This window comes from Canis lupus, chromosome 34, assembly GCF_011100685.1.
Source record: "Canis lupus familiaris isolate Mischka breed German Shepherd chromosome 34, alternate assembly UU_Cfam_GSD_1.0, whole genome shotgun sequence".
Classification (NCBI taxonomy): Eukaryota; Metazoa; Chordata; class Mammalia; order Carnivora; family Canidae; genus Canis; species Canis lupus.
In genome coordinates this window covers 13,259,378-13,282,107 of record NC_049255.1, presented here as the reverse complement: position 1 = coordinate 13,282,107, position 22,730 = coordinate 13,259,378, and the positions used below count along the sequence as shown (strand labels likewise).

Genomic DNA, 22,730 nt, shown 5'->3' with positions numbered 1-22,730 from the left:
ACAAGGATACTCATCAGAATAGCAAAAAAAAAAAAAAAATTGTGACAACTAACTAGAGAACACTGAAAGGACTTATGGAACTATCGAAGGATACTAAAGAATATTTAATGACATGGAATATACACATATTTAAATGTTAAATAGAGGAAAATAAGGAATAGAATTTTATATAGTGTGATTCCATTTTTGTAAAAATGTGGGGCAGGGGCAACATGGAGGCATTGTATAAGAACTAATCAAGGCCTGGGATGCCTGGGTGGCTCAGTGGTTGAGCATCTGCCTTCAGCTCAGGGCATGATCCCAGGTCCAGCGATCAAGTCCCACATTGGGCTCCCTGCATGGAGCCTGCTCCTCCCTCTGCCTGTGTCTCTCCTGAATAAATGAATAAAATCTTTAAGAAAAAAAAAGAATTGATCAAGGCTTAAAACAGAAAACAAAACTGAAAGGAAATACCCAAATTGTTAAAAGTGTCTGTCAAATGACAGTACTAGTGATTTTTATTTACTTCTTTAAATTTTTCTGTTTTCTAAATATGTTACACTGAATACCTGCTTTTTGTATAATCAAGGAACAAACATAAAATGTTTCTTCTTCAAGTTGAAAGGAAGAAACCTTAGATAAAAAAAACTCTAAATCATAGTTTAAAAATAAGTTTCATGCTAGAAAAAAGGCTTCTAGAAAATTAAAGATGTGTGGAGAACAGATTTAACCCTTGCCTTTATTATTAGCATACATTTAAATAGGATCTAATTATTTAAATGCTTACATATAGTTGGTTTATTTAACAAAAGTATATGCACCTACCATATATAAGATTTTGTATGGAACCCAACAATAGGAAGACATAGCTCTGCCTTCAAACAACTGAAATTTTAGAACCTGGCCATGTATACAAATAATTGTAGTTTTAGGTTGTTCTGAGAACTGGACTTCTAATAACTGGTCTTATCAAAGCACTACAAAAAACAACATAGAAAGGAGACACATTGGAAGTGCCTGGATGGTGCAGTCAGTTAAGTGTCTGACTCTTGGTTTCAGCTCAGGTCGTGATCTCAGGGTCATGGGATCAAGCCCTGGGTGGGGCTCCACACTCAGCTTGGAATCTGGAATCTGCTTGGGATTCTCTCTCCTTCTCCCTCTGCCCTCCCCTCGACCCCTGTGTGCATGCTCTCTCTCTTCCTCAAGTACATAAATCTTAAAAAAGAAAGAAAAGAGACACATTCAAATTATTCTCCCCTCCCAATTTTACCCACTAGAATTCCTATATTACAAACCCTTCCTTTTGTAGCCTTATGATGGTTGCCCTATACAGCAGTGATTCAACGATAGCTAAGACCTGAAAGCAACTTGCTGCAACCCTCAATCCAGCTTCATGTCCTGAATTTCCTCTTCAGAATCTGGAACTCATAGGATTTACCCTGGCTTATGTAGAGGTATATCTACTAGGGGAGGGGAATGTTTGGCACCAGGATGCGGGATTTTTGCAGCTACTTGTCTCTAATGAGTTAAACATCAGTCCACTAACTTTGGAAGCAGGAAATTTATCCAAAATATAAATGAAGAGAATCTTTACATGACCCAAATGTCAACCCTCAATTATAAAACAAATGAAAAACAAAACCAGTTCAATGGAAAAAGTATAGTAGACAAGAAGTGTACCATATATAGTGAAAACATCCTAGGCAATTAATTCTGAAGCAGGCTAATTCAGTCATGGAAGAAGACACAAATGTCTTTGCATTTCTCCTAAAAAATCATCTGACCTTAAAGTAAAGAAGAAATCAAGGCTAAGACTTGGAAAAATGAAGAAGACTGTTCTAGGTGTTGGTCGAGATCTACATTTAGTACATGTTTTCAATGACGCTTAGATGATGGATTCCTGTGGCCATTGCTCAGCATTTATGTTTCTTATTATGGATCCTGATATTATTTCCCTTTTCCATCACAAAATGATAGATAGAATTCACTGTACAAACATGGCCAAAAACCAACACCTGAAAGCATACAGTGTGAGAACATAAAGAAAGAGAACCACTTCTGAAGCTGATAGTACAAGTAGGAAACAAGAGGTTGACACAGGGACTCTGACACACAGCATCCTTCAAGATCCCTCTCCTTAATGAATCCCTGCATTTCTGAAATGATACCCCTGTAATGAATTCTACAGCTTCACTCTACTCTTCTAATAGTGGATTTGATTATCCCTGTTCACTCCCCAAGTCCTGGTTCCTACTCCTGTCCTCTTAGCTAAGAGATACACAGAAAGACAGTAACAGTCAACACTAGCAACTAACTTTTACTCAGGCCTTACTGCATGCACTGGGCTAAATGCTTTATGCACATCAACAAACCTATGAGGGAGCTACTGCGATCATCCTCAAGAGGAAGAACCTGAGAAGGATTTGAAGACTTGCCAGTGAGAGATAGAGTCAGGATTCTATGCTGCACTGTGTCCAGAGCCCACATCCTCCAACCCAGGAATGAAGGCACTGGTTCAACCAATTAAGGGGAGCCACTGCAAGTTCCCAAAGTTGGTAAAGGCATACTCACCTGCCCCATCAGGAGTGATGGTTCCCAGTTTCACAGCTAGAGGGTAGCCCATGTCTCTGTAATGCTCCAGTGCGTGGCCGTTGCCTCCAGAGCTGTCAAAGAACCATTTCCCGCACAGCACAGAGCCATCGGTCAGATTCAACCAGAGGTTTTCCCGCAGGTCACACCTGGCACACTTCCAACCACTGAAAAGTTATAGAAGAGCAGTTAGGATCGCTGGAACGTGAGGCACAGTTAGAAAATTAACATTCAAGAAAACAGTGTCTCCAGCTGCTGGGGGGCAGGGAGGGATCGAGGAGGGGGGGTGAGGGCACGAGGAGGGGGTGTCACAGATAATGGTCAGCGGAACAACAGAAACCAGTGCTTCCTCCCCCCTCTTCCCCTTCAGAAGATTAATGTCACCCCTCCCAGAGCAGCAGGACCAGTCAGTACCCTGCCTGCCTCTGCCATGGTTCTTTTACTTTAGAAAACAGACACAGAACCTGAGGTTACGAGGGGAGGTCGTTTCCTTAAAATTCCTACGCGAAGGACAGTGGAGTTCATATAAGTCTAAAACATTAAGGATCCCATGTGCATAAACATGCAAAGTTCTAAAGATTTTATTTATTTGAGAGGGAGAGACAGAAATTAAACAAAATCCTACTATGCAGCAAATCTGAATTAAGCAGAATGTCAACTTTACTGAAGGTTAAATGTCAGGTTTGTGCCAAGTATCTTACAGAAGTTTGATCATCTAATTCTGTTAAACACCATTCAAAATCAGTATCCATCCCCACTGTCAAAGGGAGAAATTGAGAAATAGCCTGCCTTCCCCTAGAATAGGAATGCAGTATAGGCAGGTTTCAACAAGACCAGACACCTGCCTAATCCATCTGCTCTTTCCCTCAAGCACCTGCCTCTGTCAACACAACAGACCTAACAGGAGATGCTAATGTAGCCCAAAGAGCATTCCAGCCAAAAAGTTGACAACCAAAGACTGTTGGGTTCTCCTGGAAGCAGACTCTGAAACAAAGATCTGAATGTAAATGGCTTGTCTGGGAGGTGATCCTAGGAAGCACTGCAGAGAAATAAAACTGGAAAGGGCAAGAAGCCAGTCCAGGTATGTCAACAAACAGATGACCACCATGGGCAAGTGGGGCTCAGTCCAGGTGGGGAACTCCAGGAAACAGCCCTCTCAAAGGGTAAGGGTCCAGGGTGTGTATCCATCCACTCCACAGTCACTGGTTGAGGGCTGTTCCAGGAGGACAGAAGGGAGCATGAACTCTGTGGCATTTCTAACTGTCCCATGCACAGTCCTACCTGGCCTCATCAGGCAGAAAAAGCCCTCAAGCAAAGAGCTGCAGGTGCTAGCCACTGAGAGCTAGGGGTAGGGATGAGCTCAGGGGTCTGCACTGGCCAACTTCAGCCTCTACAAAGGTACAGATAATTTTAGAAAGAATTTTGAGCTTAGTTTTGATCAGAGGCATCCAGTAAAAATATATATAACTGCTAATTCAGAGAAGAGATAGAAAGGTAAATATTCCTTTGGCCAGTTTTTTTTAAAGATTTTATTTATTTATTCATAAAGACACACACAGAGAGAGAGAGAGAGAGGCAGAGACACAGGCAGAGGGAGAAGCAGGCTCCACGCAGAGCCCAACGTGGGACTCCATCCCGGGTCTCCAGGATCACACCCCGGGCTGCAGGCGGCGCCAAACCGCTGCGCCACCAGGGCTGCCCTCCTTTGGCCAGTTTGAAGGGGTAAAGTTCCATTTCACTATCTAACACTCACCTTGGAGGAATCCTGACTCCGTTGTCCAATTGGGTAAGGTTATTGGCGTATTTGGATACTGGCAATTCATTTTCCCATGTGTCTGGGTCCTGCTTTCTATATGGAGATTTTGAACTGAGAACCGCATCACAAGCAATTGTTACCTGTAAGACAAGCCCCAATGTCATACGTAAATCTGTTTGAGAGAATAGCAGGTTCTAGAAAACAAATGTAAACTTTATTAATAAATACAACCTAATCCAAGAAAATTCAGACAGCAGTTACCATAAGAGCAAGATCCTAGTTAGCTGATTCCAGCAATTTCTCCATGAATCTAGCTAGGTTTTGTCCCTAACCTAGAGTGTGCAGTATTGACAATGATACAAGATAGCAAGGAACACAATCCAGTTTGTAAATCCAAGCACAGAAGTCAGATTTAACAATTTCTTAGCAAGCAGAGTTAAAAGTATACGGCAAACAATTTATAAGAGTGAAATTAGCTACAGGAATGCCTAGGATTAACCCAAGTGGTGTGTTTTCCTCCTAACAAATAAATACCCAGATATCCAATATCCTCAACTCATCACACAATGGCATGTGGTCAAAGGCATTTGAATGGAATGCAAACAGCATGGCTCCATTTCTTAATCTGGTGCAAATGTGACCCTGGATGGGGACATGTCTAGGTGTCTCTGTGCCAGATCAGTCTACATCATGAACAAATCTGTGATGTCCAGCTTGCGGCCAACTGACCACAGAGGAAGGGGGTGCAAATTCTCTGTTTTCTCCCAAACCTGATTAATCCGGGACATATGCCTACCACCACATTTGCTATTTGCTTAATGCTATAATAACTATTTCTGTCTTTAAAAACAGAGCCTGGTGTGAATGTAAAATGGCGCAGCCACTTTGGCAAACAGTTTGGCAGTTCCACATATGGTTAAACAGAGTCACCATATAGCCTAGCAATTAGACTCGTAGGTATATATCCCAGAAAAATAAAAATATGTGCCCCTGCAAAAACTTATACACATATGTTCACAGAAGCATATTTATAATAGCCAAAAAGCAGAAACAACCCAATTGGCCATTAATGACAAGTAGATAAATAAAATGTCATATGTCCACACAATGGAATGTTATTCAGTAGTAAAAAGAATGAAGTCCTGATACATGCTACAACATGAGTGAATCTTGAAAAGACATACTAATTTTTAAAAGCAGTCACCAAAAAAACTATGTATAATGTATTACTCCATTTGTATGAAATGTTCAGAATAGGCAAATCCATGGAGACAGAGTAAATTAGTGATTGCCAGGGGCTGGGAGGGATGACGGGTGGGGGGCTGATGAAAACATTCCACATGGAGACAGTAGCAATGGATGCCCAACTCCAAATATAACAAAAGCCACAGAATGGTTTTTAAAAGTTTTTACACCAACATGTCCCCACATTAGTAACATCTTGCACAATTAGCTGAACACTGTGCAGAGTATTTTCCCCTGGGTCGCCCTAAAACTCATCAAGAGACCATGAAGGAAGCTCCCTCAGCTGCTATTTCACTCCACTCAACCCATGAGCAATTCCTCTAACTCCTACATCCAAAATCTATTTGGAATCTTCCTCTTCTCAACTTCACTCACACTCATCTTGGTCCCGGCCACTAAAACACCTCACCCAGACGGCCACACAGCAGCCTCCTCACCGGTTCCTCTCTCCCACTCCTGCCCCCTCCTCCACACAGCAGCCACACTGGTCTGCTGCGAATATCAGATTGTCTCCTGCAGCAGCCTGAAACTCTCCCAGGTACTCCCGACTGATGACACTGAGCAAGGCACAGTCAAGAAGAAAGAAGAGGTCTCTGCCCCCTGAAAGCTTATACTCCATTACATGTCAGGCATCCATAAGTATACTTAAACCTTTTAAAAGAGATATTCCCATTCATCTCTCACCACAAGCACTTGTACAGAATTACCCATTTCTTTCAATTATCAAAGTCAGGGGCACCTGGGTGGCTCAGTTAATCATCTGCCTTCGGTTCAGGTCATGATCCCAGTGTCCTGGGATCTGAGCTCTGCGCAGCAGAGAACCTGCTTCTCCCTCTTCCTCTGCCCCTCTCCCCTACTCCTGTTCTCACTCACTCTGCGGTCTCTCTCAAATAAATAAATCTTTTTAAAAAATTATCAAAACTCATCTCCCACTTCCTTCCAGGAATGCCCTAGAAACTAGTGTTGAGGTCACCACAAACCCCTTCCTGATCCTACAGGTTTGGGCTGCCTTAACACTTCCATGCTGCCTTAGCTCTTTTGGCTACACATCCTAATCTTTTTAATCTGTCCTGTTATTACAAGCTCCTTGTTGCTTCAATGACTATCTCAATCCATTCCCTGTCCTCCTCTGAATCCTTCTCCACAATGCACAATAATGCTGACCAAGCTTTGAACATAATACTCTCTCTTTTCTTTGAATATACTTGTTGGTGACACTCAACAAAACTTCCTCAAACTTCTGGGCCACTATAAAACACTAATCTAGTGTTTTCAGCGTATCACCTGAAATCATTTAGCAGCCCTTCATATGGACCATAGCTGAAGAGCAGGATCTATTACCCTATAATTATGCCATGAATTCTCTTTCCCCAGATTTGTTATCTAGAATGAAGGAAAAAACTTGGTAATAGTCCTGGCTCCATCCCAGGTCTCCTAGGCCTCAAATTCAGTAGTGTTCTGGAACTGACTCAAACTGGCTCACAGAACTGATTCTTAAATTTTAAGAAATTCTGCAAGATGGTTGTTAAATACACCCATTACTGAAAATTAAATTATAAAAACTTACAATCAAGTAAAATATATTTTTTAAAAGTAAAAATATTCAAAACTCTTCACTTTTCATTCTACACTCATACACTTTCTGTATGCTCTTAAGGTTATTTATATTTACATCATGTGACATGGAAACTCTATATAATGGTGTGCTACTGCACATTCTCTTTTCAACACTGCTTTCGGAGACATCACACTAATCTGAAATCAGCCAGGGTGCAAATATTACGCCATGGAAATCATCAAACACTACAGAGCAGGTTTTTTCCCCCAGGGAGCTCATTGCTAAATATTTACAAGCACACCACTGCTTGAGTTCCTGATGTCTAAAAAGAGGCACTGGATTTCAGGTTATCAGATCCCTACTGAGTTCCAAATGCTATTATCTCTGTGAATTCCATATCACTGAGAGGTGGTTTAGCTTCCTGGTACAATCCACGGAGTTCCTATCTGAAACAGAATTTTATCTGTGCTGAGAAGCTCAAAAGATGAAGGAAGAGTCATCTGGTTGGATAATTTTCAGCTCAATAATTCTTGCTACTTAAAAGCTTAAAGAGAGTCTGCCTTCAGCTCAGCTCATGACCCCAGGGTCCTGGGATTGAGCCCCACATCGGGCTCCCTGCTCAGTGGGGAGTCTGCTTCTCCCTCTACCCCTGCTCATGCTCTCTCTCTCTCACTTGCCCATGCTCTGTCAAATAAATAAATAAATAAATATCTTTAAAAGCTTAAAAACAGAATATCAAACACAAAAATGTACCAGAAGAATGAAAAGAAAAGACAGGAACTAGCACCTATTATATAAATAAGTCCTATTATATAAATCAATCCTATTAGATACCATCAGATAAGACCAGGCTTTTCTTTCAATCTCTCCACCCCAACTTCCAAATAATTCTCCCTCTCCTGGGGATCCCTGGGTGGCGCAGCAGTTTGGCGCCTGCTTTTGGCCCGGGGCGCAATCCTGGAGACCCGGGATCGAATCCCACATCGGGCTCCCGGTGCATGGAGCCTGCTTCTCCCTCTGCCTGTGTCTCTGCCTCTCTCTCTCTCTCTCTGTCTATCATAAATAAATAAAAAATTTTTTAAAAAAAAGTTTAAAAAAAATTCTCCCTCTCCTTTTTAAAAAATTTTCATATATTTCTTAATTCTAAAAGACTCTATTAAAAATTATAACATATATTGAGGGATTCAGATTTCTACGACACTTCACTTTAAGTAAAAGTATTCACACTTTGAATTATATTCTGAGTATGGGAATAATTAAAAAACACTTAAGGCCTCTTTCATGAACTCTTTCACATAAAGACTTTTTCCTTCCTAAGTGAGAGAAAAATCATTTCTCATGACATTTATTCACAATGTGCTTCTTTATTTCTGTTCTGACAGCAGATGAAAGAGCTATGTTAAACAGGGCAGGCAGTAAGAACTCTCAGGATCCTGGAGATACAAGCTTTAGTATATAATTTCAGGTAATGGGACAAGGTGAGACCATTTTGCCACTCATATATTTTATCCTTGGTAACAGCCACATGAGTCAACACAGGGAACTGGAGAAACGAGAGGTAATTTAATTCTCTATGCACTGCTAAACACTGTGCACTTAGCGCTAAAAAGGATATGTCACATATAATAATTAGAGGAAAGAGCTACAGTAGCTAAATACACAACATTTTCATTTCTATGGTCTTATATTTAGGTATAAAGTAGGTCAGGGGCAAAAGAGGTTGAATGGTAGAAACCTGGCCTCCAATGACATGGGAACCCCAAGCACAAACACGGCCCCCCCTCCTGGCAGAAGCAAGTGAGCAGGTGGCTGTAGATACAAAGTCACACAATGTCCTGAAGATTCCCAGCCCGAACACCTGGCTTTTGTGCTGGTGAAGTGCGAGAAGGGAAGGAAAGAACTAGCATGCCTGAACTCCACTGACCCTGACCCCCAGCCTCCAGTGGCCAGGCTCTGAGAAGTCTGAGTGTGCAGAGAGTGGAAAAGAGGAAAAAGAAGGGAAGAGAACAAAAGAGAAGGATGGGGTGGGGAGATAATACGAGAAAGGAAGAATGAACACGAGGAATGGTTGGGTCCTCATCGGAGCTCCGCACCCCTTTACAGGATCAAAGTAAAACAGAAGCTGGCCTACTCACATGGCCACTGCCGCCCCCAGCTTTCTGTTGTTCAGAAAGGTGAAAGTTGCTCCATAAAAAAACAAGGGAAGAGAAGAGGAAAAAAGAAAAATTCACCACTAAATCTAAATGTTAAAACCTAGAAAGTAGTCTTAGTCTTCCTGAGGAACAAAACTTTCAAGGAGTCTCACGTTACCACGGAGCTCCCGTAGACTTGTGATTTGTAAACATTTGGTTATTTTTATAATCATGTTGCTGTTGTTTTGGCAGAGAAATCCTTATTTTTCCCAAATGAAATCTCACATGGAAGTCTAACATACAGAAGAGATAAAAATATAGCCACTCCTCTGATTAGAAGACACCCCTTTCAGGGCGCCTTGCTGGCTCAGTCAGTTAAGTGTCTGCCTTTGTTCGGGTCATGATCCAGGGTCCTGGGATTGAGGCCCATGTCGGGTTCCCTGCTCACCAGGGAGTCTGCTTCTCCCTCTCCCTCTACCACTCCTCCTGCTTGTGCTCTCTCTCTGTCAAATAAATAAAATAAAATCTTAAAAAAAAAAAAAAAAAAAAAGGAAAAGGAAGACACCCCACCCCGTCCAACAGCCCCTGTACATCTCAGGGGCACAGTGTTAAAATCTAAGCAACAGATTGTGAATTACAAGTGGCAAGAAGCCAGCCCACCATGAGAGAGGCCAACCCACCATGGGGGAGGCCAGCCCACCACAGGGATGTGGGGAAGGCCAGCCCAATAGGGAGCGACCAGCCCAATGTTTATATGCTTACAGGCCCACACAGCAATGGAAATCACAGGCAGCAGAGAGTATCGGGCCCAACACTACTAACACCTCACCCTGAAAGACTCTTTCACAGAGAAGAAGCAATCTGCTCATGTTCATGCTCATTCTTCTCCTCTTCTCTCATTCAACCTGCTTTCCCCACCCCCGAGTACACACACACCGCACACGCACACACACCTGACACAGAGAGTCACGCGCATCTAGCTAGCAGCCGTGCACACTCACTGACCAGGGCTGGTAACTCCTCAATATTTGGTAGTGCTATTTCATAGTGGTCTGGGAATATAACAAGTTTGGCTTCGTCTTCATATTCATAATCGTCGCTATTTAAATCGTCATCAGTATCTAGATCTGAGGAAAAAACAAAAACAAAGAACAAGAAGTGAAGACAGAACATTCTCCACTGAGGCAGCACTCACTGGGAAAGCCAGAAATCCACAGGACTGACAAACCAAGAGCATGACATTTACGATTCCCTCCTCTGATGACCATCCGTCTGCCCCAAAACAGGAGTAAAGGGCCTACCATCTTTCCTAAGTTACAAACACTTATTAATAAGTGACGGATGAATAAAGACAGTCCTACCATACAGCTTTATGATTAAAATAGATATGGGTGGGACACCTGGATGGCTCAGCGATTAAGCGTCTGCCTTCAGCCCAAGACGTGATCCTGGAGACCCGGGATCGAGTCCCACATCAGGCTCCCTGCATGGAGCCTGCTTCTCCCTCTGCTTCTGCCTGTGTCTCTGCCTCTCTGTGTGTGTCTCTCCTGAATAAATAAATAAATAAAATCTAAAAAATAAAAAAATAAAAGGATGAGAAATATTTAAAAAAATAAATAAAATAGATACAGGTGCTAGATATTCAATTCTTAAATATTTTTAAAGGAGTAAAATCGTTAATTATGACTTGTTGGGTACCTGGCTCCTGATTGCGTAAGAATGGATGGAATGTTCTTCACAACACTGTCATATGGAAGAAAGTAAAGGGTTTTCCGAATAGATAAACCAAGGTTCAAATTCCAGTTCCAAAATTTAACGTAACTTTGAGCAAGTTACAAAGTCTCTAATTCTTAGTTTCCTCATTTGTAAAATGGAGAAAACAGATCTTATCTCACAAAGCTTATACGAAAAATAAAATAAGAAATTATAGACAAGAGACCTGGCACATAATAGATAGTCAATAAATGATAGCTATTATTTAAAAATAAAATTACAATTTCCCTCTCTCTGTCTCTCCCTCTCTCCTCTACCCCTTCTAGGAATTATTAAGATATTGCATCACAAACCAGAGGGGAAAACCCCATAATATAAGCAGTCCCGTTGTCCTCAGGATGTACAGAATTTTTAGTAAGAAACTTGGGCTCCTCTAGCCTATTATGTATCAAGTCATCACCTGTTTGCTTGGCTAACCTCTGGTGAAGGTTTAGTGAAGGCTCAAGGAAATGTCTTGTCACAATATTCACATGGACACATGGACACTTCAGCCCTACATTTGCATGGATGCCAGGATCCCAGATCAGGTTTGTCTATTTAGATGTTTGAAACTATGGTGACAGGAGCTATTGAGCCATATTCCACTCACATCACACATAAACAGGTACACAAACATGAGCCTGTAGACAGAAAAAAAGTGACTTTCGTAAATGAAGCAAACACCTGAGAACCAAAGGATCTAGGTTCTCTTAATCACCTGGTTGTTTGCCTCTAATCAAAAAGCATATCTTTTTGTGTACAGCTCTGCTCCTTAATTCTCAAAAGGAGGCAGTCTTAAGTGGAAAATGAGATACAGGGAAAACACGATCTTGACAATTTAATAAAAGATTCCAAACAGTAAGGGTCAGAAATGCCAAAATGAAGAAATTGCCAACGTTATTAGGTAGCCATAGAGGTCAGTTTGACAAAAAGCAATGTTAAAAATGCTTCTAAGAGTTTAGGGAGTTGTTAAAGGTGTTATTTGCTAGATGGGATGCTGCCCAATTCATGAATCATGTAATAAAAGCAACTAGATCTTCAAATTTTTTAAAAAGTAACAAAAGGCATTTATTTGAAGGAAATGATTCAAATAAATACATTCTATATGTTCAAAAATGTGAATGCCCCAATATCTATAATAATAAAAATTAGGACCTAACTGTTCAATGAGAATGGTGTTCAACCCAATAATATTATTTAAATGATATTTATTTAGGCTATGTAGAAACAGGGAAATATTTATGCTATGTCAATGCTGAAAATACATAATCCATCTCCACTGTAAAAACGACTTTGTAAAAGTTTTATGCTCATAGACAAGAAACAGAAGGAAATCTGAACAAATGAAAACAGTGAGTGGGTGAGCTTTTTTCTATTCTTAACTCTTTATTACATCTTTTATAACAATTTTAAGGAACCAAAGTACAACTCTTTTTGTTTTTATATATAGATTTGGCTCATATAACGTTATTACCTAAGCGTCTCTTGTCCACAGAAAACACATTCACTTAATACTAAGTCAGATCTTACCTGGCCAAACACAATGATAAACTAAGTCTAAAAAAATCCTGCTCTGTCATTTACTAACTATGTAATCCTGGGCAAGTTCTTTCCAAGTTCACTTTCCTCAGGAGTAAACCATGAATAATGTTATTTACCCCCACAAGATTATTGAGAGGATTAAACAAGGTAAGGTTTTAAGGCATCTAGGATAGGCCCTGGCAGGTCTTAGGGGCTGCACAGATAGCAACCCCCATCATCACCATCACCACTTTCTCTACACACCTGACAACCAACCGAATCGAAAGTGCTTTCCCCTCCCTGTGGCTCATCCCAAAGACTAAGACCATGATATCACGTGGAGATCCTCCTCTGTGAACATATGAATTTCAGAAGCTTCGAGAGAGGAAACTGTCAGAGCAGGGAATGGGTCTTATTCACCTTGGATATGTCCAGCCCCTGCACAGTACCCAGCACACACCACGCACTCAGTAAATGTCTGTGAAAGATTTCAGGAAGTTAAAAACCCCAATATGCTAAGGACAACAGCAAAGCAGGAGCACCACAAGGATACCTGTGGGTTTGGGGTTTTTTAAATTGGTTAACAGATATGTGCTTAAAAATAAGCAAAGTACTGTCATGCAAAAAAAGCTGAACTTTATTGGGCTTCTTTACACTTCGTCTATTGTCATTTTTATTTTTATTTTTAATTCGATGGGATATAAGGGGACCATGATCTTTCCCAAACATCTTTATCCAAATTAAGGAAAAATCAGCAGAAGTAACCTACACCCTAGTTTTAAAGGACAAATTTAGGGTTTCTCCTATATGACCTCACAATCCTAGGTAAAAATCTACAAGTTCCAAATTTCCCTAGAGTCTTACCACCCCAAAAATATCTAGTTGAGGAACCTGCAGAGAAATTATGCCCTACGGACCAGTAGGTCTAGGATCTCCAACCAATCCAGCAGCTACTTTCCACTATGGCTATTAACTGGCAATACCTGAATGGACTCTTTTTCTAAATTAAAAAAAAGGTTTTAAAATATCTCTTCCCAATTCTACTTCAATGGTCCTCTCAGATCCCTGGGAGAAGTGGCTGGGACCACAGCCATTTCCGAGAAGTGACTTACCTAAGCTGCACTATGGAAGAAAAAGACCCCTAAATCAAACCAGGACTCTGACACCCAGCTCAGAGGTGTCCCGGCCTGACCTGACTAATCTGTGGGCTAGAGGTGAGAGGTCTCACTGATCCAGTGCTGCAAAATCTGACCAACCATTCACCATCACAAGAAGGTATGGGGGAAACCTTGAACGCAGACCCTGTTCTGGGGCCTACTTCAGAAGGAAGTGGCAAAATGGAGTTTACTAGAACCTTTTGGCCATTATAGATAACAGCTGGATTATCTGAGGGAGTTCCCTAATAGGCCCATTCCTAGAAATTTCTACAAATGTTCTGTTTTAAACCCGTTTCTCATCAAGTATGAATATGAGGTCTAAAACCAAAAAAGTGGAAAGTTAAGCTCTCTGAGGTTTGGTGGTGGTTTTTTGACGTCTCAGACTTCAGACACAAAGAACTTGATTCCTTTACTCCTATTCTGAAAGCTAATGGGAAGGAGGAGAAATCAATAAAAATGTGAATATTTAAAATTGTTTGAATGACATACCAAAGATACGTACTAAATACATTAGCAGTTATTTATACATCTATATGCATTTGTAGCTTGACTATAAAAAATATGTAAGATTAGGCCGGAACTACATCATGAGTCCTGGGGTATTTTTTGAAGATCCTGGACTCCCTTATATCCCCCCTTCTCTCCTTCTATCTCATAAAATGGTAAGTTTGTATCAGCTGAGTCCAAAAATTCACAGTCTCCCCTATTGTTATAAGTTATCTTTTAAAAGACAATCTAACAGTGTCCCTCTCTAGCTTAAAAACATTGACACAGAGCTACCTACTTTCTCCGTACACAGCGGCCCTAAGCCAAAAGAAATCCCCTATAGCTCCATTTATTTAGTAGTTGGGTCCAAACAACTTAAAAAGTATTTATGTTCTAAAGACTTAGTAACTGGGCAGCCCCAGTGTCACAGCGGTTTAGCGCCGCCTGCAGCCTAGGGCGTGATCCTGGAGACCCTGGATCAAGTCCCACGTCGGGCTCTCTGCATGGTGCCTGCTTCTCCCTCTGCCTATGTCTCTGCCTCTCTCTCTCTCTCTCTCTCTGTGTCTCTATGAATAAATAAATAAATAATCTTTAAAAAAAATAAAGATTTAGTAACCATCCGAGAAAATAATATACATAAATGGAAAGACAGAAATGTTCTATTTCACTCTGAAATAACCACAGTCCCTTGTTAATGGGATATGTACTCTTGTTGGACACTGCGCAACTTCTCTTTGAATCACATGGAACACTGCCACCCTCATTTCCTGTCCCACATTTACTTTCACATGGTACTTGCCTTTTATCATAGAAACCACCAAAAAAAAAAAAAAAAAAAAAAGTTGCACAAAGAGGTGAAGTCACTGAAAGGAATATAGGATACTTCGATAGTAAAACTATACCAGTTAAATAGTTCATGCAATGTTCAAGCATCACTGCTGTTCCCTTGAAGTGTTAAAATATCTGTGGTGCACCTGTGAGTTCACTGTGGCACTCCACTGTGCCTCAGAGCACAGTTTGGAATCTAAGTGTTAATGGTCCCCAACTGCCTACAGGAAAAAAGTCTAAAAGCATGATATATATCTATACTAAGAATATATAAGATATATAAGAATGTGCAAATAGAAGATACTATTTGTCCCTAGGGAGAATAACCAAGTAAGCTAGGAGGCAGAGAAGCAAGAAAGACTTACTGTTCATTATCGAGCCCTTTATAACTTTTCAATTTCAAGCTTTATCCAAAAAAACATTGTTCTAAAAATGTTTTTAAATCCTAAATATAAAAAGTCTAAAACTTAAGTGGTTCAAAAATTAATAATTGTTATTGTTGATTTAAACACACACACACACACACACCAGCAAAAACTAGAGCTGAGTGAAGGATCCTTAACTGTGACTTCCCCTGAATGGACAACAAGGTAATTGGGACGAGTGACTTCAATGCTAAGGGGCAAGATGGTGCTCAGGAGACTTGGATAAGCCATTTTGCACCAGCTAATGGTCCCAGTTTCTCTTATAAAATCAACACTCCATTCCATAATGGAATGATTCAATGAGTTCAATGTCACTGTTGAGCCAGTGAAAAAGGAACTGGTCACAAAGTCATGAAGCAACTGGGGAAAAAGAAGATTCTGTCCAGGAGAAATCATTAATCAGCTGCATCTACTTTGTGAGGAGAACTGGGGCATCATGAGGACATTTCAATAGAGTGAAGAAGTGCTTTCTAGTCAAAGAAACAAAAAGACTGCAAGAGAGTTCCGAGTTGTCTTCCTCTCCCAGAAGAGACAACCCCAATGTCCCTCTTGGGAAGAAGTGTGTGCAGAGGCGACTAGCTCCCATTCTCCCCTTCTTCCTCAAACAGACTCTATGAAACCAGTTAATAAACTTTATGTACTTTATGTACAGCACATGGTATGGCCACATGATCAAGTTCTGACAGGGGAGATGTAACCTAAATTGCTGCTTAGAGATCTCTGAGAAGGCCGCTAAATAAGGAAGCTGATGACTCACAGGGAGACTACATTTTTTTCCCTTCCCCCTTCATCTTTCCTGCTTTCTGGAATGAGGATGTAATGGCAGGATTTCCAGAAGCCATTATGGACCATGAAATGACCATGGGATTAGAATCATAAGGCAGGATAGAGGGTGAAGCAGAAATACAGGAAGAGTCTAGATCCTGATGAACATGAGGCCATCACATAAGCCCGAATTTGCTGCTTCCCAATATCCTCTACATGAGAGAAATAATACCTTATTTAAGGTCACCAATATTTTAAATTTTCTGTTATATAAACCAGATTGAAGCCTATATGGTCTTTTACTTGAAATTAATGCACAGGCCACGTCAGCTTGAAGACCGCTATGATCAGTATGACAAGAGAAAAGTGACTGCTGTCAGGGACATGACACATCATATCAAGGGAGCTGTAAATCTGGGCTTGCAAAACCAAATTCTTACGGGGAGGAGGTAGGCAACATAAATTTGTGAAGCATCTGGGTAACAAACAATAGAGAGAAACAGGGCCTGGGGCAAGTGCCAATGGAGTTTAAACTTAAATTTTTTAAAAGACTGGTGGAGACCAGATAGAATATATTTGCTGGACTGTGAGTTTTAGGTATATTCTGTGGTTTTCTAAGATATGGAACTTTGAATGAGCACATTCTACAGCAGCCTGTAGAAATGGACCTGCTGAAATGAAACAGTAGGTTAACATTCCCAAGAAGAAATGGACGAGGTATGAATCACAAAACTTCAGTGCTTACTTTTGGATTAATTCTTAAAATAGTTACCTTATCATATCCTCTACCACTGAAATGATCACTAGAGAAATCAAACTGCAAAGTCTCTCAAGCACAAGACACAAAGGTAAGGGATATAGGAGGTCAGCTGACTTCTCTATTCAACCAAAGAAAATAATGAAAAATAATACCAGTAATTCAAAATGTTTAATTATTCCCACCTTCAAAAATGCCATGTTGATGTCATTTAGTTCAGAAGTCATATCATCTCTTAGCAGAAAGTAGCCCAAGGCTAAGAACCAAAGCAGCAGGGGCACCTAGGTGGCTCAGCGGTTGAGCACCTGCCTTCCACTCAGGGCGTGATCCCAGGATTCCAGGATCGAGTCCCACATTGGGCTCCCTGTGGGAGCCTGCTTCTCCCTCTACCTATGTCTCTGCCTCTCTCTCTGTGTCTCTCATAATAAGTAAAATCTTTAAAAAAAAAAAAAAAAAAAAAACAGCAGAATATACCGAATCATTTTAGCTTTGGGGCCCTTTCTGAGATGGTTTGGGTTTAGTTGGTTGATTTGAGTTGTGATTCAAAGACCTCAGAGAGGTGGCAAAAACTGGCCAAGGTGGAAAAACCAACTATGGATAAGCCTCATAAAGAAAACCACAATTGTGAGCAGCGCGGGTAGCTCAGCGGTTTAGCACCGCCTTCAGTCCAGGGCGTGATCCCGGAGACCCAGGATCAAGTCCTGGGTCAGGCTCTTTGCGTGGAGTCTGCTTCTCTCTCTGTCTCTCATAAATAAATAAATAAATAAATAAATAAATAAATAAATAAATAAATAAATAAATATCTAAAAAGAAAAAGAAAACCACAATTGAAAAGCAGGACAAAGGACAGCAAGCACGAGGCCTGTGTAGAATAATGGAGAATCAGAACAGGAAGGACACTCAGCTTCATGACTGTTTCCAATGCCTTTACTTTTCAAATAATTAATGTCTTTTCATTACAACAGTAACAACGTTTGTTATAGAAAACATGGAAACACATAAAGCAAAAAGAAGAAAATAAAAATCACCTCAATCCCACCACTAGGAAAGAGCTACTATTAACAATCTGGAATATATTTTGCCAGTGTCTTTGGAAGTCTCAGTTATATATGTATACGTGTGTGTATATACCCACCCATGTATATACACACATACATACGTATACGTACATACACACATGTGTATTATGTGTACAGATTTTTTTACCAAAATGAAAACATAACATGTAAATGATTTTGAAATTTCTTTCAAACAATAATCCTAGGCATTTAGGGATATAATCTTGCTTGGTCAAAAATTATCAAGCCACTTTATCTCCTAGCAAAAGCCTATCAGAAGCTTAATATGAAAAATGAGCATGATTACATGATACAGAAACTGGTACTCATTTGCATGAACAAAACTGGCTCTTCTGAATGAGGGAGAAGAAAATTACTGCTAGGCACACACCAAAGTAATCATTGCTACCAAGATCCACTGACAGATGATACAATTAGTGTATAAAACTTCGAGAAGAAATAAGATATTAGCATAGTCTCAAAGTATTACTCGCAAAGTATTTATTATACCATATCTTCACCAGCAGACACCAGTAGACACCACCTTAACAAGAGATCAAGATTATAGCACCAATATGAAGACATCTCAGTGTCACATGCCCTCCAGTATCATGCACTGAGGAGAGCACATCACCTCTATGGTGTTCTTGCCAAAAATGCATTATCTCAGACTTAGAAGGAAACATCAGACAAATCTGAATTGAGGAACATTCTACAGAATAACCAGCCAGTACTCTTCAAAAGTGTCACAATTAAAGATCAAAAAAAAAAAAAAAAGCCTGAGGAACCATCAAAGATTAGACAGGATTAAGAAAACGTGACAACTAAATACAACATGGGATCCTAAAAAAAGGACATTAGTGGGAAAAAAATGGCAAACTCTGAACGAAGTCTGTAGTTGGGCTAATATTTAAGAAAGAAAAAATGTCTCTACTTTCAAGTCAGTGAAAAAAGAACCAAAACAATCATAATTACTCTCCAGTCACTGTAAGTATAATTGCTGCAAAACACTAAACCCAACTCTAAGGTGCCAGAAGCATCCTTCTCCACTAGGTAAACACAAAATGGAGGAAGATCATCACAAGCTAAATGGGTTCCTCTTAAAATTATATTGTACAATAAATATAACTGATTATCCCAAATCAAGCATGCACATGCACACACACACAGACTATCTGGGCACACCATTAATAACTATTTACATTACCTAAAAAAATCTTGGAATTCCTCCTTTTTGGCAAAGCTCCACCAGATGCCCCTCTTACCTTCTGAAAAGAAAACAAGAGATTGTTAAAATGCAGCTTACAGAATGGACGATGGGGGAGGGAGGAGACTACATATTGGTTCTTACAAAAGGCCAAGAGAAAATTCTCAACCTTGATGAGAGATTCTAGGATAAACCAGAACTTGACCAGGTCACTGGAGGTAGGCGAAGAGCAATGCTATTGTCCTACCTGACTATTCTCACCAAATTATCAAGACAGCCCTTCTAGAAAGGGAAGTGGAACCAGGGATTAAGATGAACTTGCCATTTCATCTTCAAATTGGTACATGTTGCCAAGAGGCTGGAGCCCATGCCCAATGCTGGGACTACTCTGGAGAGATGATGGTAGCTCCCACTCCCAGAGTGAAGGCTCTTAACTCTCTTATTCCCCTGCCCCCACCCCCACCTCCACCACGTGGGTCCCTGTGCTTGGTCCTGGGTATGCACAATTACTGTTGAAAGAGCTAATAAATACTGATAAGCAGCACCTGATATTCTGGTTATATTAACCTCCCTGAACATTCTTGGAGCACTAACTAATCCGAGGTTTCATGCATTTTCTCCCTCTGGTGGAAGTCCCCAGCAGCAACAAAATAAATGCCCACCAAGTGGTTAAGCAAAAGAAGTCCTTTGTTAATTACCCTCTGACACACAAAAAATTTTACTCTCAAATAGGATTATAAAAATTTGGGGGGGCAGCTCGGTAGCTCAGTGTTTGAGCATTTGCCTTTGGCTAGGGGCATCATTCTGAGGTCCTGGGATCGAGTCCCGTATTAGGATCCCCGCAGGCAGGCTGCTTCTCCCTCTGTCTGTGTCTCTGTCTCTCTCTCTGTGTCTCTCAGAGACACTCTCATTTATTTTATGAATAAATAAATCAAATCTTAAAAAAAATTTCTTTTTAGGGCAGCCCAGGTGGCTCAGCAGTTTAGCACCGCCTCCAGCCCAGGGCGTGATCCCGGAGACCTGGGATCGAGTCCCACATCGGGCTCCCTACATGGAGCCTGCTCCTCCCTCTACCTGTGTCTCTGCCTCTCCCCTCCTCCTCCTCTCTGTGTCTCTCATGAATAAATAAATAAATTTTTTTTTTTAATTTTTTTGTTCTGGGTGCCTGGGTGGCTCAGTTAGTTGGGCATTTGCCTTTGACTCAGGTCATGAGCCCAAGGTCCTGGGATGGAGCTCCACATTGAACTCCTTGGTAGTCTGCTTCTCCCTCTCCCTCTGGCCCTCCCCCACCCCTGCTAATGCTTTCTCTCTCAAATAAATAAATAAAATCTTTTTTAAAAAATTTTTGTTTCAAATGGCCAAAATCTTATTTCCACAGTTTGTTCTCTCAGTTATCAAGAAAGAGCACATTTCCAGTACATGACGGTGTGAGGGTCAAAGCCCAGCATCTTTTCAAGTGGTCACATGTTATGGCAGCATCAAGGCCTTGTTGCTGCTTTAGTTTGTTTCCTTATCAGTCTTGAGTCGTCTTTGCCACATTTTACAATTTGGCATTGAATGCTGACTCATCTTTGTGATTCTCACATTAAGTTTTTACAGCTTCTACTATAAGTTTATAGTTCACATTTTAGGGATGTGAAAATGATTGAACACTCTAGCTCAGAAACCTGCCTCTCCAAATACTCATGCCAAATTCATGTCACCTCTCTTGGAATCCCCCTCCTCCAAGGTCTCTGGGCTGCTATTCCTCTCCCGAACACATGCCTGCCTTAAAAACAGGATGAAATAAAACCTGTACCAAAGGCACATTTAGCAGTCCTGAAGGCCACCTGCAATCTCTCTACTGAAGTTGATGGCATGCTTCTAATTGTTCCATGCTTCTAATTGTTCCACTGTCTCCTCCATTCCTGCAGGATGGTGGAGGGAGCAAGAAGGAGAGGGGCTGCATGAAGACATGCTAGAACACGAGGCTCGGGATCCCTGGGTGGCGCAGCGGTTTGGCGCCTGCCTTTGGCCCAGGGCACGATCCTGGAGACCCGGGATCGAATCCCACATTGGGCTCCCGGTGCATGGAGCCTGCTTCTCCCTCTGCCTGTGTCTCTGCCTCTCTCTCTCTCTGTGACTATCATAAATAAATAAAAATTAAAAAAAAAAAAAAAAAAAGAACACGAGGCTCTTCCGGACTTTGCCATTCACACCTTAGACTTGGATTAGATCCACTACCTTTCAGGAAAAACAAAAACAAATAAACCCACTAGGTCTTCCTTCCAAAGACCATTGCCTCTGAGCCTGCTCAGTTTCCATTAGAAATCAACAGGGTTTGAGAAACAGGAACCCCTTAGTTAGCAAACATGACTGTGCCCATGGGTCAGGCCCTGGGCTGGCAAAGAGGCTGCAAAATGAATGAAGACATGCTTTATCCCTTGAGGAGCCCACCTGCAAAGTAGAAGAGCATATGCAGACAAAGAGTACAATAGATTCTGATGAGTATTAAGAAATAATGTGGGATCCCTAGGTGGCGCAGCGGTTTGGCGCCTGCCTTTGGCCTAGGGCGCGATCCTGGAGACCCAGGATCGAATCCCACATCGGGCTCCTGGTGCATGGAGCCTGCTTCTCCCTCTGCCTGTGTCTCTGCATCTCTCTCTCTCTCTCTCTCTCTGTGACTATCATAAGTAAATAAAAATTAAAAAAAAAAAAAAAAAGAAATAATGTGGAAAAGGTTGAATCAGAAGGAGGAAATGACAGTTCTGGGGAGGTTGTGGGAAGCACTGGTCAGGTAAGAAGAGCAGCAGGTCTGGCATTTAACAACTGTTCAGCAAATATTTGTTCAATGGATGGATGAAGGAAGATGGGTGGATGGATGGGGATGGATGATGGATAGATGGATATACAGATGATGGACAGACAGATGGATATGCTGACTACATGGAATACAATAGGTATGAGAGGAATGAGGCATCCCAGAGAGAGAAAACAAACAGCATGGACAACGGTATGAAATCATAATGTATTTCAGGAAGAAGTGGTTTGATATGTCTGGAGCACAAAGCTGGTGGAGTAAAAGTAGAGTCAAAAAGGCTAGAGGGGGGGCAGCCCCGGTGGCTCAGCGGTTTAGCGCCGCCTTCAGCCCAGGGCGTGATCCTAGAGACGGGGGATCGAGTCCCACGTCAGGCTCCCTGCATGGAGCCTGCTTCTCCCTCTGCCTGTGTCTCTGCCTCTCTCTCTCTCTCTGTCTCTCATGAATAAATAAAATCTTAAAAAAAAAAAAAAAAAAAAAAAGGCTGGGTGCGGGGAAGGCTAGAGGGGCCAGATTACGAAAGGCCTTGTAATCACATGCAAAAAAATCTTGGACTTGCTCCTGCAACAAAGGAAGATACCAGAGATTTAAGACTCAGAGTCCCAGAGATCCACAGATACATGCATTTGAAAATGTCACTCTGGGTGCAGCATGCACACTGGGGGATGGAAGGCAACAAGTTCGGAAGAGAGGAGATTAGTCCAGAAGCTAAAGCATT

At 41.2% G+C, this 22,730-nt stretch overlaps 1 protein-coding gene across 4 annotated transcripts in view; it reads right to left on the bottom strand.

Annotated features, from left to right (window-relative positions):
* The window catches only part of USP13 (ubiquitin specific peptidase 13), a 117,179-nt gene that overhangs the window by 65,828 nt on the left and 28,621 nt on the right, over positions 1 to 22,730 (bottom strand). For 3 of the 4 annotated variants that reach the window (XM_038583433.1, XM_038583434.1, XM_038583435.1), the window contains exons 3-6: positions 19,216 to 19,276; positions 10,265 to 10,386; positions 4,322 to 4,464; positions 2,551 to 2,735 (exon numbers count right to left, since the gene is read on the bottom strand). In XM_038583433.1, coding sequence (XP_038439361.1) covers positions 2,551 to 2,735; positions 4,322 to 4,464; positions 10,265 to 10,386; positions 19,216 to 19,276 — 511 coding nt within the window. Of the gene's footprint in view, positions 1 to 2,550; positions 2,736 to 4,321; positions 4,465 to 4,585; positions 4,764 to 10,264; positions 10,387 to 19,215; positions 19,277 to 22,730 lie in introns of those variants that run through there. The other variant, XM_038583436.1, reaches the window with a different exon arrangement.